The sequence below is a fragment of the Chrysochloris asiatica genome, unplaced genomic scaffold, assembly GCF_000296735.1.
Source record: "Chrysochloris asiatica unplaced genomic scaffold, ChrAsi1.0 scaffold00019, whole genome shotgun sequence".
In the NCBI taxonomy this organism is placed as follows: Eukaryota; Metazoa; Chordata; class Mammalia; order Afrosoricida; family Chrysochloridae; genus Chrysochloris; species Chrysochloris asiatica.
This window is the reverse complement of record NW_006408537.1, coordinates 5,221,903-5,241,184: the sequence shown is the minus strand read 5'-3', so window position 1 is coordinate 5,241,184 and position 19,282 is coordinate 5,221,903. Positions and strand designations below refer to the sequence as shown.

The 19,282-nt window shown below is 36.5% G+C and overlaps 1 protein-coding gene across 1 annotated transcript in view; it reads right to left on the bottom strand.

Annotated features, from left to right (window-relative positions):
- The window catches only part of MLIP (muscular LMNA-interacting protein), a 346,096-nt gene that overhangs the window by 15,478 nt on the left and 311,336 nt on the right, over positions 1–19,282 (bottom strand). Inside the window, exon 11 of the mRNA XM_006835775.1 lies at positions 15,604–15,801. Coding sequence (XP_006835838.1) covers positions 15,604–15,801 — 198 coding nt within the window. The remainder of the gene's footprint in view (positions 1–15,603; positions 15,802–19,282) is intronic.

Below are 19,282 nucleotides of genomic sequence, written 5' to 3'. Positions count from 1 at the left end.
ATGGCACATAACAACAACAACAACAATGTCCCTTTGTTCTGTTCAAATGACTGCCTCTTGGTCTACGTACAAGTTCTTCATGAGCACAATTAAGTGTTCTGAAATACTCATTTTCTGCAATGTCATCCATAGTTTGTCACAATCCACATAACTGAAAGCCTTTGCATCATCAATAAAACACAGGTAAACATCTTTCTAGTATTCTCTGCTTTCAGCCAAGATCCATCTAACTTAAGCAATGACAGCCCTTGTTCCACATCTTCTTCTGAATCTGGCTTGAATCTCTGGAAGTTCTCTGGCAATGTATTGTTGTAGCCATTTTTAAATTATCTTTAGTAAAATTTTACTTGCATGCAATATTAATGATATTGTCAGATGACTTCCTAATTCTAGTGGGTTACCTCTCTTTGCAGTGGGCACAAAAATGGGTCTGTTTCAATCATTTGGCCAGGTAGCCGTCTTCCGAATTTCTTACCATAAATGAGTGAGGGCCTCCAGTGCTGCATCAGTTTGTTGAAAGGTTTCAATTTGCATTTAATTAATTCCTGGAAACTTCTTCCTTGCCAGTGTCATCAATGCACCCTGGACTTCTTCTTTCAGGATCATTGGCTCTTCACCATACGTAAGCTCTTGCAATGATTGAACATTGATCATTTCTTTATGGTACAGAGACTCTGTGTATTCCTTCCATCTTCTTTTGATGGTTTCTGCATCATTCAATATTTTGCCCATAGAATCCTTCAATAATGCAACTTAAGGCTTGAGCTTTTTCTTCAGTTCTTTCAGCTAGAGGAATGCTGAGCATGTTCTTTCTTTTGGGTTTCCTAACTCTGGGTGCTTGCACATTTCACTACAGTATTTGACTCTGTCTTCTTGAGCTGCCTTTTGAAATTTTCTACTCAGCTCTTTTACCTCTTTATTTCTACCATTTGCTTTGGCATCTCTGAGCTGGAGAGTAAGTTTCAGAGTGTACTCTGACATCCATTTTGGTCTTTTTTTTTTCTTTTTTGTCTTCTTAATGACACTATATCTGACAGTATTCTTGTGCTTTTCATCATGTTTTAATATTCAATATTCTCATGTTATCTGACAGTATTCCATTGTTATCGTTAAGGTTTTAAGTGACTAAATATTCAGAAGTATTCCATCTGTCCTTTCTAGTCTGTCTAGGTCTGGAAGCTCATCTGAAACCTGTCCACTATGGAGTACCCTGCTGGTATTTAAAACCCCAGTTGCATAGCTTCCAGAATAACAGCAACATGCATGCTATTACAGTAGAACAAACTGACAGATATTTGGTAGTACTATAGCACTAATACTATGAAATATACAGAGTTCATATTTTTGAAGTGTCTACATCTGGACAAGGTACAAACTGTGTTGTTAAGTGCCACCATGTCAGTTCTGATGCATAGCAACCCTGTAATAGGGTTTCCAAGGAGCGTCTGGTCAGTTTGAGCAGCCAACCTTACAATTCAAACCAGCCTTATGGTCGAGTGCTTATCCTATACAAACTGATGATGGCTCATTTTATCTAGTACCTAAGTCCTGATTTGGCACTGTTGGATAAGCCCTTGGCTGCTAACTGCAAGGTTAGCTGTTCAAACCAACCAGATGTTCATCGGAAACCCTATGCAGGGTCTCTGTAAGTCTGAACTGACTCAATGGCACTTAACACAACAACAACATAAAATACAACCTTAGTTAATAAATCCTAAGAGGCCAGAATATTATTTTACAAAGATTTTAAAATCATCTTTAGCAAAGTATTCTTTTCCTCACTAAAAATGCCATCCATCCTGCCTCCATCTATTTTTAATTAGCAAAAAATGATTTTGTTAAAAGCATTTCAGTGAAAGTTTTCATCTAGGTCTTTATTGTATGTTCAGCACCGCGCAATATATAGGCTCAGGAACAAATTTCATTAAATTTTAGACAAAAAAGTATATATGTGAATAAGAAATTGATTATTCTCCATTTCATGGAAGACATTTAAAAGTGTATTATATTTGTGAATAAATTCAGTACTTTTAAGAATGACTGTCAATTAAACAACCTGAAACATGCCCCATTCTGAATGCCAGCCAGTCATTAATAATAAGACATCAATGTTGGTGAAATACTCTTGCCCTCTAGTGGAGAATCTATCCAAAGTTGACTGAGACTACTTGACAGAACTGCTTCTCTTAAAATGCCAGCTTATTGTCATTCAATGTTTAATAGTAAAAGTTCAATTAATTTGCATTTAGCCATTTGGAACAGAATCTTCTTTTGAACATATTATACAGATTTATCATTTTGAAAACAATTTGGCTCAGGCAAATATCTACTTATGTATACAGTTAGTACACAAACATCAATAATAAGAAAGATAAAGTTTCACCTCCAAAATTCAAAATTATTTTTTTCAGTGTATATTGCTGCCCCAGTAATTTTTGTCAGTGTATTAACTATGAAGCAGATCTCATATCCACTCAACTTTGTAACTTTGTCTGCAGGGGAATGTTAGAAACTGAAGACAAAGTGTGAAAAGCATTGGGGAGACCATCGTAAACTCAGGCTCTAAGTTTGTCTCTTTGTATGTTTAGTGTTCAGTTCCTCACCTATAGACTGAAGGGTGTTGGGTGGCTTTACCAGTCGGTTCCTGTGTAAATTACATGTCACTGTGTATCAACAATGATCGTATGTTAGTGGTGGTGTGGATGTTGGTGACACTATTTCATTGATGGATTGTTGTTGTTTTTAATGAGGAAGTCCTCTAAAGACAAATAAGTCAAGCATGAGTGATAAGTATTTGCATTAGTTCTTTGGAAACTTGTAAAATTATTTAACCTTTCTAAGCCTCATCTGGAATCCTGGTGTGGCTGTGGGTTTATGCACTGGACTGCAATGTCAATTTGAACCACAAGATTGGCAGTTCAAGTTCACCAACTGCTCCTTGAAAATCCTATACAGGGTAGCTATGGGTCGGAACCAACTTGACAGCACTTAACAACAACAACAACAACAAGCCCCATTTGAAGTCCTGGTGTGGTGCTGTGGGTTACTGCTGTGGAGTCCAAAGTCGGTTTGAACCACAAATTCAGTGGTTTAAGCTCACCTGCTGCTCCTCAGAAATCCTATACAGGCTCACTATGGGTCATAATCGACTCAACCCACTTAACAAAAACAAGCTTCGTTATCTACATATAACAAAATAAATCAAACTTACTTCATATGATTGGAGTTCACTATGTGGTTTGTTCAGCTACTATATGAAAAATTGGCAGTTTAAACCTATACAGAAGTACCATGGCAATCTGCTTCCATTGGATTATAGCCATTGAAAACCCTGTGGAGTACGGCTGTCCTATGACATTTATGGGGCTGCCATGACCCGGAATTAACTAGATGACAATGAGCTGTTTTATTGTTGTCATTTTACATATGATTGTCTTAAAATTGAATAAAACGCTACCTTTAAGGTAAGTGGCATTTTTCTGCTTTTTCTAAATATTAATTTCTTACAAAATTTTAATGACCCTTGAACGAAAATGAACCCTTTTTGTTTCTCCCCAATTCAGAGAACCCTGGAATGCAGACTTTCTTCTTGCTAATTTCAAACTACAGTTCCTGGTCTCAATTGCTCCTTCAATGCCCCAGCATGCTTTCATTTTCTGAAATATGTCCTGTTCCTATTCTTTCCTTCTTTGACACCATCCTCTAACTGGGATACACAGTCCACCTGCAACCCTAGTTTCTTTTTACATCTCAGAACAGACATCATTCCCTCATGGAAGATTTCCTGATTCATTAGACTTGGCCAAGACACTTGATATGCATACTCTTAACAGCCAGGATATCCTCTGCATTGAAGTTATCACAACAATTATGATAGCTTCTGTGCATATTTGGTTAATTTCTGTTCTTCCATGTAGGCAATCAGTACTTGATTATGAACCTTCATGTCCCCATGCCTGCTTGCTTTCCATGGTGTAAGACATAGTGTTTTGTACCTGATGGATACTAAATAATTCTTTGTGAAATGAATAAATAATTGTGTTTTGTCAACTTCCAGATAACAGAATTCCTAGATATCATATTGCAATGAAAAAATAGCAACATCTATGCTCTTTTTTATTGATATGGAATTAAGCAATTCACTAGACAAGGTTTTTGTAACCTTGAACCAAATCACTTAACTTGGTGTTCAATTTCTCATTTTGAAGCTATGTATAATTTTAAACTATTTATCTCAAAAGGTGTTGCTTGATTCTTGAAAAATACAAAAGATTTCCCACATTTTAAGATCTAAATATTTACAGCTTATGTTAAAAAAAGCAAATTGCTATTTCAAAGTCCCTTCTGTCTTTGAACCAGTAGGTGAAGGTTAGAATTACTTTAGATTTTCTTTTCTCCAGCTAAGTCATAATCTGCTTCAATTTCTGTTGATTGATCTTTGTTAAAACATCAGAAGAAACTTCAAAACAACAACAACAATTTGATTCTAGAGGAGCTACTAAAAAAGTTAACCCATGCTTGGAAAGATACCTATCATAATAATATTTTAATTTATTTGTTGCTTTATATAGATTCACAGGGTCAATTCACTGAGTAACAATTCAATAATTATGCTAGTTAAAAGGATCTAACTAATGTCAACAATATAAGCTTTACAAATATACTACAACTAAAAAGAAAGAAGAGGAAAAAACTGAAAAACTAAAGTGAAAGAAGAAAATCAACAATTATAGGTTGAAATACCCTCAAATTTAAGAAGTTGATGCTTATGACCTAACATCAGTTTTTGGAAAGTCTTCCTATGAGCCTGGACATAGGATTTTTTTTTTTTTCTTTCTTTCTTCTGTCCTTCCATAGTTACACAGCACCATGTCACCATGAAATCTCATCAGAAGTGCCAGAGTAGGTATGCTAATTCCTAATACTTTCTATTGCAAAAAACATATGAGACTAGTATCCAACTCACCAAGAAAATACTGTCTATCTACTGCTGTTGGGCTCTTCCTTCTGTACCTTAAACTACAAACAAACAAGAAAGTAAAAACCAAAGCCAGTTGCCTTTGAGTGTATTCAAATTCTTGGCTACCTCATATGACTCAGAATAAGCTCTGTTCTCTAGGATTTTCAATGGCTGGTATTTTGGAAGTAGGTGCCTCTGGTAAGACCAACCACCAATGTTTTCTTAAGCAGTCAAATGCATTAACTTTTGCACTAGCCAGCGACCCTAAAGTGTACCTTTAAAAAAATTCAGATTTCTAGGTAGTTTCCTTTGCTGTTAGGAGACTCACCATTGACTTTTTAGAACTAGAGTGATAATGAGAAGCTATAGAGATAATGGATATAATTGGATTGAGAACATTTCCATTTCCTTCACTCCCCCCTCCCCCCCATTTTTCAAAGCAGACAAGTTACATTTCCTCTTTACTCTTAATCTACAACCTCAAGAGCAGTTGCTTGGAAAAGAGGTTAATAAAAACTGATCAGTAAATATCTGCTGACACATCATAAAGATAAAATACATTTCAAGTAAAATGTTTCATCTTTCCTAGCAAAAACATAATCCTTCATATAAATGATTGTTATATTTTAAAAGACTTTTTTTATTGTAAAACTACTTTAATTTCTTAAAAAGTAAATCATAGGAAGGTACATCTTGGCAACCATGGTATTTTTTTCAAAGGGAGCTGTTTTAAAAATTAATGTAGTGCATAGGAAAAAATATACTTTGATTCAATAAGCTCACGGACTCTGGATTTGTAAACCCTCAGGTCCAAAAGTAAATGTTACAAGCACATGGGGAAAATTTTGATTAAGAACTCAACTGACATTTTATAACTAATGCTAATTTTTAAAAAGTCATGAAACCTAAGCTAATAAATACTCTATTAATGGTCTTTCCTTTTACTTACTAGAGGTTGTATGAGAAAACATCAATTATAATCAAGCACTGATAAATATTTCAGTATAAATAGTTTTTCTTTGTATGGTTATTTTTCATAATGAAATTGACAGCCTTTCTGAATCATTAGAAAACTTAAAAAACAAAGGACAAAATATAAGCTATCAGAGGGAAAGAACAGAATTTCAGAAAAGCTAAAATCTTGAAGGTTATACAGTCCAGCAGACTCTGGAAGTCCTAAGTTTAGAAATTTTAAGTGAAACTTAGGAATTTGCATTTTTCTAAAACTCCCCAAATATTTCTGTTGCAGTCAGCCAGTTTGTGTCCTACAGCTAAAATTTTGGAATCAAACTCAATGCCCTACTGTTACAAATGAAAAAGGGAAGCCCACACACAAAAAAAGAATGAAATATATGGTTTAAGGCCGTTTATATAAATTAGATTATATGCACATAAAATAGTAATGCAAGTTTTTTGGGAAAAAAAAAAACTATTCAAAATACAAACAAAAGACCATACAATGATTACTTCTGAACATAAAGGATATGGGAATGAAAAATGGCAATCAAAGAGAATACAACTGTATGTGACTAAATTTGAAGGCACGTGGATACCTATTGCTGTTTAGTTGACTCTAACTCATAGCCACCCTCCCTACACAAAAGAGTAGAACTGCCCCATAGAGTTTTCAAGACTGAATCTTAACGGAAGTATCCTGCCATATCTTTGAACTGCAAGGGCCTGTGGGTTCACACCATCAACTTTTTGATTAGCAATCCAAAGTTTAAACACTGTGCCAACAGGGCTCCTTCTGTTAAGTGTCATCGAGGATTTCCAAGGAGTGGCACGTGAGCTTGAATGCTGACCTTGCAGTTCTAATCAACCTTGCAGTCCAGTGGATTAACCCATAGTGCCACACCAGGACACCTTGGTGGTTGGTGGTTATTTGCAGGCAGTCAGTTCCAACTCATAACGACCCTGTACAGGGTTTCTGAGGCTGTAAATCTTTACATGAGCAGAAAGCCTCATCGTTCTCCTGTGGAATAGCTGGTAGTTTCGAACTGATGACCTTGTGGTTCGCAGCCCGATTTGTAACCACTATGCTACCAGAGCTCCTTAGGGCATGTTGGGCAGGTAGAATAAAGTGAGGTAAAACACAGATTCTTCCTGCCCTGAAATGAAAGATATAGTGGACAGGATTGTTTGAAGTAGGCCATTCCAGAATAAGTTCAGAAATATTTACATAGAAAGTGCTAAGAAAAGGGACACTAGAACTAGCAGTGATTTAGAAAACATACATACAGTACAGTTTAATAGCAGTGAGACTCAAGATAGGATATATATGTAACGAAATCAAACATGCTTCCCTCTTTTGTGGTACAGAAGCAAATACAAAAAAAAAAAAAAGAAAAAAAAATGGCGCATAGGCATAAAGCATAAGGATAATGCATCTTTAGAACACTGAAAGTCAAATCAAATGACTACACAGTAACAAACTAGGCCCCAAATGTATTATTTTAAAAAACTGAAAGTGAAGATATTCTTAAGACATCTGTGAATTTTCTCCTAGGGCTTCAAAGCTGTCTCTCTGTCTACAAAGATCCTATTCTTGCTTATAAAACCTCCGAAGCTTTCACTGTAAATAGAGCCTTTCTGCATAGGAAACCTCAGCCTATCTCTTGCCAGCAGATAAGAAAAGTCATCCTGACTGTTAAGACAGTACTCACTCCTCCCTGTTCTATTCACAGATTGGACGTGTATTTTCTTGTTTGTTGCAAATTGGCAGAGGAGAAACTCAAGGGGAAAAAAGAATAAGAGATAACTTCCACTGCACATGGCCTACAGTTGTGCTAAATGTAGTAGGGATAATAAAAGAAGAAGGCATGTATAAAATTGAGTACCTAAGTTAGAGTGTGAAAGTAGGTCATAAGAATGAGAATTTGGGGTTGACCTAAAAAAGCAGGTATAGCTCAGAGATTGCTGTTTTTGTGAAGTGCCATCAAGCCAGTTCGACTCATAGCGACCCCATACAGGATTTCCAAGGACTGGCTAGGGGTCTGAACCATTGACCTTGTAGTTCAAACTGACCTTGTGATTCAGTGCATTATCCTACAGCGCCACACCGGGACTCCTCAGTGATCATGCAGCAGAGTAGGGGGGGAAATTAACTTTATGAAGAATGATAAACTTTCTATTGATCAACTGTATCTGCATATTATTTTTCTCACCTGAAGACCAAGAAAATAGTTGTATCTTCCTAGGTAATTAGAATAACAATCTCTCTAAGTGAATCGAATTTTCAAAAATAAAGTATTCACTCCCATCACATAAACGATCACATAATTTACAATAAAACATTAAAAAAAGAAAGAATAGCTTCATATTTTAAGAGTTTTGTTTAATAAAAGTTTCTATGATTTTTGTAGCAATCTAAATAAATAAATAAATAAAGCATCCACTAGATCTTCATCTAGACATAAACCAATGCATTATACATGGTGCTTTATTACCTCTGAAGACAAACACGTTTAAATGGAAGAAAGGGGCAAGATAACTATGGATGGCATGCAATTTTAAGATAGAAACCCCAGACAGACATATGTCCCCTTGTATGCTTACTCTTTAAACAGCATAGTCTTGGGGAAGGAATGATACCTCACAAATAGAGTAATTACTCTTAAGTATGATTACCAAGGTTTTGATTTGCAATACCAGTCCTGGTATGGTGCTGAAAGATAAGATTTTGATCACAAGGTTTGAATTGCAAGGATGGCAGTTCAAACTCACAAGCAGCTCATCAGGAAACCTTATACAGGAATCTCTATGAGTCAGAACTGACTTGGCATCATTTAACAACAGGCTTAGAATTGAGGTAATAAACATGAGATTTGTGTAAAAACTATTAGCTGGAAGTTGGCAGTTTAAGCTCATTCAGTGGCTTCTTAGAAGACAAGCTTGGTGACCTTCTTCTGAGATGTCCCACTACAATCCAAACTCACTGCTATAGTCGAGTGTGATTCATAGTGACCCTGTGTAGGGTTTTAGCAGCTGTATCTTTAAGGGAGAATCGCCTGCAGAATGGCTGGTGGGTTTGAACTTCTGGCCTTGTGGTTAGCAGTCCAGTACTTATCTTACAGTGCCATCAGGACTTGAAAGCCCTATAGAGCTGCTCTACTCAGCATACATGGGTCACAAGGAGTCTGAATCAACCCAGTGGCAATTATCAACAATTTGTGTGTGTGTGAGACGATGTATAGGATGCATAGTACTTATATATGTATATGCTGTTGTTAAATGCTGTTGAGTAGGTTCTAACTCATAGTAATCCTGTATAGGGTTTCTGAGGAGTGGCTGGTGAAGTTGAACCACTGACCTTGCGGTTCAATCCAACCTTGCAGTCCAATGCATTAACCCACAGTGCCACACACAAGCATATATATGTGCTCATATATATGTATATTAGGGAGCATTGTGGTTCCATATGATAAGCACTGGACTGTGAACCACAAGGTCTGCTGTTCAAGGCTTCAAGCACTATGATGGGAGAAAGATGAGGTTTTCTGCTCCTGCAAAGATTTAAAGCCTCAGAAATCCTATGAGCCCAAACTGACTTAATAGCATTTAACAAGAAGAACAACAGCAATAAAAATATTATATAATACAGAAATGCACATATAGAAACATGTATATGCACACTATATAATAAACATAAGATATTTAGGTGACTAGCTATAGGAGTCCTGGTGTGGTGCTGTGGTCTAATGTGTCAGAATGCAAAGTCATTAGAACTGCAAGGTCGGTGGTTCAAGCTCACCAGCTGCTCCTTGGAAACCCTATACAGGGTTGCTATGGGCCAGAATCTACTCAATGGCACTTAGAAACAACAACAGCTATAGGCTGGAACCAACTCAATGGCATTTAACAACAAGAACACCAGATAGTAATATAAGGAGCTCTGGTAGTGTAGTGGTACCAAGTCGGACTGCTAACCTCAAGGTCAGTGTTTTGAAACTACCAGCTGTTCTGTGGGAGATAGATGAGGCTTTCTGAATCTGTAAAGATTTATAGCCTTGGACACCCTATGCAGCATCACTATGAGTTGGAACCAACTCCCTGGCACACAACCATCAACACCACAGAGCAATATAAATCATTGATGCATTTGTGTCATCTCAAGCCATCACATGTAGTACCAGACTTAGACTTCAAACTCCCTGTATCTTACTCTCTTTGCCTAAAGGTTTCTTCTGGGGATTAACGTGCCCCAGATGCAGTGACAGTCCTCAATAACTGAGTGACAGGATTGGGTCAGCAAGCACCCTAACTTCCTTCCCACTCAGTCTAACTCTGAGCTATGTGTATTACATCAGCTCTCAGAGTTCCTCACTAAGGTCAAGCTTCAGTTACCCTGAATGGAGTTTTCAACTTGGTTGAGAACACACCCTGTTTTTGTATGTTTCTCCTTTTCTCAGTGCCCCATTCCCCTAACCAGTGTTTCCTGGAATTACCTTCCAATAAACCATTCTTATGCGGATCCTCTTTTATAGGGTCTGCTTCTGGGCAAGCCCAAACTAAGATATATTGTTTGTTGTTAAGTGCTGTGGAGTCAGTTTCAACTCATAGCGTCTCTGTGTAGACTTTCCAAGGACTAGCCAGTGAGCTTGAACTGCCAACTTATGGTTCAAACCGACCTTACAATCCTGAGCATTAACCCACAGAGCCACACCAAGACTCCAAATATATGACCTAAAAAATGGTTATCTGATCTAAAGAATAGACATTCCTGAAGCTGGGGCAGGGAATAAGCCAGTAAGTTAAAGAATTTTATATGGGTTGCACAAGAAGAACTAGGGGATTCACCAGCAGAGTTGGTCCATGCGTCACTTCCTGGATCTTATGTAGTTCCTGTGGCAAAGAGGACAAGCTTAGAAGAGCAGAGAAGGCTATGTAGCATTTCTAAATGGTTGGTTCTGAGATAGCTCACGGAGTTCACCTATTCCTAGTATGCAGGTAACAACTGTTTCCCATGCATGTTTTGAGGATATAGAAGCTGAACTAGAGTTGAGAAGGCCACATCATGCAGGTCAACAAAGGATGCAGCAATGTGGTATTATATGAACTGATGTTTGGATACCACACAGGAGTGGGGACATCTTAGTGGATGCCAGAATTCACATGTAGCAGAGGAGGTCAGATGCCTCCTGTCTCTACCTCCACAACCCACATATTTTTCCCATTGCCAACATCCTACTTAGCCTCCTGGAAATTGGTGCAGCATGACCTTCAATTGACTGATGTTACTCTGAGTATAGTGGTGAGTGAATAAGTAAATTCAGATTTGGTTCCTGCTTAGAATAGAAATAGCACTAATTATTTAAGCATGAATATCAACCTAATGAGTAGATTGGGTCATTTAAAGATTCACTCATCATAAACATTTATTGTCATGGTTCTTATGTGCAAATTACGATATCATACCTTAGATGTTCACAAAGACAAGTACAACTAGTAAATACAAAATAACCTATAGTGACCATCTGATGAATAACACAGACAAAGATTATAGAAATTGCAAGGAGAACGAAATTATTTTGAATGCTGATGCATGGGAAATCATCTCAGAGGAGATGGAATAACTCAGATTTAGTCCTAAAGTCAGAGAATAGTTTGTGTAAGAAGAAAGCAGGAAGACATTTTTTATGGAGATACTGAATGAAAAAGTTGAACCATAAAGAATTCCCAAGGCATGAGTACAGGAAAATAAATAGATCAGTTTAAGTCAAGCAGAATAATAATAAAGAGCTCAAAACCCAAACCACACCATCTAGTCAATTCCAACTGTAGTGGGGAATAAGCACTCACTTTAAGACATAACAAAGGAAGGATTCATTTTACCTAAGTGGACTTCATATAAGGGCAAAGCAGAAAGAACCTAATAGATGACTCACATTTTGAATTTTGGAACTGAGAATTGTGGTACTAATGGCAGAAGTAGGGAAGCCAGAGCAGTACTAGTTTGAGAGAAAATGAATGACGAGTTTGAGGTGGCAAAATGACTTCCTAGAAACATGTGGAGCAACACCTGAAGGCAGGAAACTGGAATCTCAGTGGAGAATGTAGAACCTGAAATGTGGATTTGGGAACTATCAATTCTGAAGTCTGTGAGTGGGTGGAATATCTGAAGTAAGACAGAGAGGGAAGGTAGAGGAGGAATAAATAGCCACATAACAAACAAACCCTAAGGGGCAGTCACGGATAAGGATGTCTATATTCTCCCAAGAGCCAGTAAAGATGAAATTTCCAGAGTGAATGACCAACTGTGCTGACTGCCACAGAGGATTAAAGGAGATGAGAACTGAGTTTACTGACAAGCAGCTTACCTTTGAGAGAGCAATTTCATAGAGGGTAGAGGGGAAAGAATTGGCTAAGGAGTGCATCTGCAGAGAGAGAATAGAGATAATGGCTATTGATCACTTTAACCAAAGTCTCCAAATTGCTAGCTGTGCAGCAGTGTCAAGAAAAAGGATGGGAGACTACAGCAATGTTCATTTTGTTTTGTTTTTCAAGGTTTCTGCATTCAAAGGGGCAGAATGCAGTGGAGAATGACCGAGGACTCAAAAGCACAATGGATGTAATAATTAAAAAGAATTAGTAATAATACAACTGACACTTAACAGATTCTTGTTATATGTGAGGTACTGTTCTAAGTGTTTCACACATACTTGTTGTTATTGTTAAGTGTTTTCAAGTCAGTTTCAACTCATAGAAACCCTGTATAGGGTTTCTGAGTAGCAACTTGTGGATTTGAACTGCCAACCCTGTGGTACATAGACCAGTATTGATCCCACAGCACTGCACCAGGAATCCTTACACATACTAGTACATCTTATTCCCAAAACAGGAGTTTTTGCATGATTCAAACAGTTAATATCTCAACTATTAGATGAAAGATTGGTAGTTGAAACTCACTCAAGCTCCAACTCATCTTTGAAGACAACCTTGAAACTTCTATGGAACAGTTCTACTCCGCATACGTGTGGTTTCCATGAGTTAGAATAGGCACTATGACAACTAACAAGAATGACAACATCCTCATAATACTTGTACCGTAATGAAATAGGTCATTATATTCCCATTCTACAAATCAGTGAATGGAAGCACACAGAACTTAAATGACTTTAATATCACGAACTTGAAGGGATAGGGTCAAGAAATGAACTCAGATAGACTGAATACAGACACTATGTTCTTACCCACTGGGCTACACTACTTTTAAGAATTAATGGGATGTAAGGAAAGACTAGGGCTAAGAGAGGAAGAAGGATATACTGGGTCATTCCGAGATGAAAAGGTAAGCACATGAGTGTCATCATATAATATAATACAACAACATATGATCAAGTTGTATCTTAAAAAGAAGCAAAGAGGACAAGGATGTGGATTTGAGAGCATGAGGATTTGGTGAAGATGGAAATGTAAACTGAGGACCAAAAAGAAGAAGAAAACCTTTCCACATCTTCTATAGCCCCCGTTGACAAGGGTTCCCATGGATTGTGAAGTCAAGTCAATGGTGTTCATCATCACTCTCCAGAGAAAAGGGTGGAAATATTTTAGTTTTGAGATGAACTCTTTAGGTCATACCTAGGGATGGCTTTAGAATATTGGGGGAAAGTTCAGTTAGATGACTGTTAGTTTTACAAGTCTACACAAAAAAATTATTTCAAGTGAAAAAAGATGTCTCAAAATTTTAGTATACTATATAGAGTCCTCAGAAGCCCCATACAGGGTTGCTGTGAGTTGGAACCAACAGATGGCACCTAAAAACAACAGCAACATATAGAGCCCTGGTGTGGCACTGTAAGTTATGCACTAGACTGCTAACCACAAAGTAGGCAGTTCAAACCCACCAGTCACTACTTCAAAAAGCTACACAGGGTCAATACTAATCAGAACCAACTTGACAGCACTTAACAACAACAACAACAACAACACTATGTCAACTTCGGAGAAAAATGTGGCTTTCTGCTCCGTTAAAGATTTGCAGCCTCAGAAATCCTATACAGGGTCACTATGAGTTGGAACCAACTTGTCAGCATCGAACAACAATTGGGTCAAAACCCACAACAAAAGATTTATAAATATAGGTATTAAGTTGGGTAATTTACATATTTTAGTAGGATAAATGAAGATATAAGACTAAGCAATTGAGATCTTCCATAAAAAAGTGGTGTATCACTTCATTCTTGTTACTATTTGTTGGATGTGATTTTCGTCAATATCAATAAGCTATGGATTATGAATGATGTTATAAAGATGTGTAGACTGAAAATAGTTGTTCATACTCTGTTGCCTTTCATTTATTTTATTTGCCTGACCAAATACTGTTAAAATATGGATAAGATACTGTTTCTATGCATTCAGAACAGTTCATGAAAACACCACCATAACATTCAAAGTAATGAGCTGTTTAATATAATCCATAAAATACAATTAAAACTCTATAGTACATGATAGTTTACAGGGAAAAAATGTTTTTCAGAATTATTAACTCTATTTAATAACTAAATGTATTTCATAGATATTGGCAAGAATTAAACCAGGAAGAATTACAAATGATATATAATAACTTTTAAATATTTTACTTGCTCAGAAATACTTCATTTTTCTAGACCAAGAGTTAAAAAAACAACCATAGGTCAAAATAATGTCATTTTGAACTTTGCCCAAAAAGCATTTCATTAGCAAAAGTTGTTTGATTTAGGATTAATCATCTAGTCATGATGTTATTAAATATAAAAAGCAATTTCTTCCTCATATAATAGTGTCCAATCTTTTGGTGAATGTACTTGGCCTGGGTTTATGAACATTTTTCTTAAAGAAAGTTTCAGGGTTTCAGGAATATTGTTTTACTACATTCTTGACCATATGACCTTGATTAATTTCCTAGTATATAGGTATATTTCATTGGATATAGAAATTTTTCAAAATAAATGTTTTCAAACAAGATTAAATTTTACAAAGAGGTTTGACTATACAGTTGAGTTTGGTCAGTAGATTATTTCAGGATATTTTCAGATACTGAGAGTCTGTACCAACCTAGATGTCCTTATGGTCATCTCAGAAAAGAGGATTTAAATGTGAATAGTAGCAAGTAATAGAAACTCACTTCAAGTAGAACATTTCAGGTTATATTCCAAAGCCAATTATAAACATTTTTTTATCTACTTTTACTGCTTTTCCCTCATATGTTTTTTTTTTTATATCAATATTTCAAATACTGAATACTCTTTCTTTTTGTACATCCTTAAGTATGCATTATAAGACATAAAGGCACATTTTAAAATAAAATGATAATTTGAATTTACAAATATATACCTTGTGGTTTTTTAAATTATTACTTAAAGAAACTTTGAAAGAAAATTAAACTAAGTGTAGAACATAAATTAATGATGGCATATACTAACCTCTTGGAAAATTTATTGAATTTTCCCCCTTAGGATTGGAACATGAAACAATGAGGAATGTAAATAGGAAATGACTTTCAAAGGAAAATAAATGGCTACTATTTCCCAAATTCAGTTACTTTGTTTTATAACAAATTCATCTATTCTTAATATATATTTCATCTACATTTAAGTTTTACAAATAGGTATAAATAAGGTTCACAGCACAGAATAGTTTTCATTTCAGCATAGAATTCTCACCTTATTATATGCATTGTGACTGAACAGGGTATGGGAATTCTCCTGTTCTTCACTCAGTGAAAAGGAGGATAAATGGCTGAAGGGTCCTGGGGTAAGACAGTCAGCATGGGAGAGATGCAGCAGGGACTTAGCAGGAGGATAGAGTTTGGTCTGATATAAAGGATGGAGAGAAACAGTCTTGTGAGGGACTGTCACATCCTGGGAAGAAGAAAGGCATAAAGGTCATGTTACTTGACAAAAGTAAAGTATACTTGGAATTAGGTCTAAGTATTATAGAAGCTATATCAGAATCTTTCAGTAGTAAGAAGAAAAACTCCTCTCCTATACTGATCTCTCACAATACACCAGTTACAGTGCATTGCTTGTCATTTTCAATAATTCCTTTCAGCCACCAATTCCAGTCTTTTCTTCAGAATAATACAAGGCACTGCAGAGTGTGTCCTTGTCCTATAAGGTGCGGGGAAAAAAAAATCTTAATTTAAAGTGTTGAATGGAGTATGTTTCAAGGAAGTAGAAATCCAACCTAAAGGATTTTAAACTGATGGAGTGAAAATTCTTCATTGAAGGTTTAAGTAGTATTATAAATTAATGTCAGCTTGAAAACTAAGGTGCACTTGACCCAAGCCATGGTATTTCCAATAACCTTATATGGATGTGAAAGCTGGACAGTGAATAAGGAAGATCATTGAAGAATCGAGGCCTTTGAGTTGTGGTGTTGGAGGAGAATACTAAAAGTGCCATGAACTGCCAAAAGAATCAATAGATCTGTTTTGGAAGAAGTGCAGAATGCTCCTTAGAGGCCAAGATGGCTAAACTTCGTCTCTCATACTTTGGACATATTGTCAGGAGGGAACAGTTACTGGAGAAAGATGTCATGCTGGGTAAGATGGAGGATCAGAGAAAAAGAGGAAAACCCCCAACGAAAGGGATTGGCCAGGTGTCAGCATTGATGGTGTCAAGTGTGGCAGCAGTAGTGAGGTTGGCCCAGGATCGGACATTTTTCGTTCTGCTGTGCATGGGGTCGCTATGAGTCAGTTCCGACTCGATGGCACCTGACAATGACAACATAAATTAATTTAAGGATAAATTTGATTTTGTTAGGAAGAAAGTGGGATTGAAGACAGTGTTAACATATGAGCTGAGGGACAAAAGTACTGGTTTTATTCATTTGATAGCTGTCAAGGTGCACTAAGAATGGGTAAGGGAGCAGCAAGCCAGAGGTGAGTCTGGAAAGAATGAATGAGGTCTTAAATTCCAGGTGTGGGGCAAACAGATGAGCTCAGTTGAGGAGAAGAGAGGTTAGGAAGCCTTAACTAGAGGGGATCCCTGGCATGGAAAGGAGATGAAAGGGAAAGGACTTTGAGGAAGTGTTGTTGCTGTTCAGTGTCATTTAGTGGGTTCTGATTTATAGGGAACCTGTTTAGGGCTTCCAAAGAGTGATCGTGGGTTTGATCCACTGACCTTTTGGTTAGCTACTAAATGTGGCAATGAGTTATGTGAATGGAATAAGAAAACCAAGAGTGAGATGCCTTGACCCTACAAAGAAAAGTTGCAAAAAGAGGTGGTCATGGTGGTGGGTTGCTGTCAAGTCTATTCCTACTCCTGACAATCCCATATAACAGAGTAGACCAGCACCATAGGATTTCAGAGCCTATCATCTTTACGGGAGTAGTTCTCTAGTCCTTTGCTCCCATGGAACTGCTGGTGGGTTCAAACATTGACTTTGTGGTTAGCAGTCAAGTGCTTAATCACTGTGCCACCAGTGCTCCTAAAAAAGGGCCTACATACATGAATACATCCATGAAAGGAAATGGAATATTGTAAAATAAGATATATCCAGCTGTGTGGATCGTAACACACTATGCATAACATTGTGAAGAATGGGAATTGCAGATAGTTCCAGCTTGTTAATGAGCCTTCCTTCAATCCTGATGCCATGTTCTTCTTCATATAGTTGAGCTTCTTAGATTATTTATTCAGCATAGGAATTGAGTAAGAATGGTGAAAGGATACAACCCTGGCACACATCTCTCCTGATTTTAAATCATAAGAGTATTCATTCATGTTGTTTATATGACTGTTTCTTTGTCTATGTACAGATTCTGCATGAGCACAATTAAATGTTCTGGAATATGTATCCATATGTATGTGTGTATGTCCTTAAATATATGTATTTATATACCATATATATATAAATAAATATAAGTACCACATGTATAAATATGAATATATACATATATTTATATACTACATATTTTTTCTAGTATTTCATTTAAAGCAACAACTTCACTGCAGATTTTACTTCTGCAGTTTTCCCATAAAACAGTGCTTTTATTAAAGAAGTCACTTACTCTAGACAATGAGTTTTCTCTGATTCCCCCCCCCCCCTTTGGAGTTCAAAAATCATTTATTTTTTTGAGTTTTAAATCATTAAAAATATGTTTAACTAATTTATATTTGGAGCACAAATGAAATAGATTGAGAACATTTCAAAACTTTTGATCCAGGTACATAATAAAACTCCAATATAATATAATTTGATCATTACTACTTCAAATCTTTAGAGATGTATTCATTACATTTTCTAATGGTATTTGATAACCAAGAAATAAATATTATTTCATCATTTTATTGCTTTCTCTGGAAGCATAGTGGTTATGAATCGGGCTGCGAACCTCAAGGTCAGCAGTTCAAAACTACCAGCTGCTCCATGGGAAAAAGATGAGGCTTTCTGCTCCTGTAAAGATTTACAGCCCTGGAAACCCTGTACAGGGTCGCTATGGGTTGGAACCGACTCGACGGCACTTAACAACAACAACAACATGTAATTTTTTACAATGTTTATTATAGTCAGAATGATACATATTTCCCCAATTAAATTGGATATTAATATTTTTCTTTCTTAAGATTCCTCAAAGAAATTTCTAAACGTTCATCACTTACTTCAACAAAACTTCAAACATTATTGAGCAATCTATTTTTTTAAACATTAATTGAAAATTGCACACTATATTTATGTAAATTACAGGTGTGCTCCAGAATGGTTGTCTTCTTTCACCATTCTTATTCAACGTACATGCTGAGTGCATAATCTGAGAAGCTGGGTTATATGAAGAAAAATGTGTCATCAGGATTGAAGGAAGACTCATTAACAACCTGTGATAGGCAAGTGATACAACCTTGCTTCCTGCAAGTGCAGAGAACTTAAAATACTGATGAAGATCAAAGAACACAGCCTTCACTATGGATTGAATCTCATTGTAAAGAAAACAAAAGTCCTCACCATTGGACCAATTAACAACATCCATTTAAATGAAAAAAAAAAAAAAAAGACTGAAGATGTCAAAGACTTCATTTTGTTTTAATCAACCATCAATACTCATGGAAGCTGCAGTCAAGAAATCAAATGGTGTATTGCTTAGGTAAATCTGCTGTACAAGACCTCTTTAAAGTGCTGAAGAGCAAAGATGTCAGTTTGAAAACTAAGGTGTGCCTTACCCAAGCCATGGTATTTTCAATAATCTCATATACATGAAAAAGTTGGACAGTGATTAAGGAAAACCGTAGAAGAATTGATGCATTTGAGTTATGGTTTTGGATGAGAATATTGAAAGTACCATGGACTGCCAAAAGAACCAACAGATCTGTGTTGGAAGAAGTAGTCAGAGGGCTCCTTGGA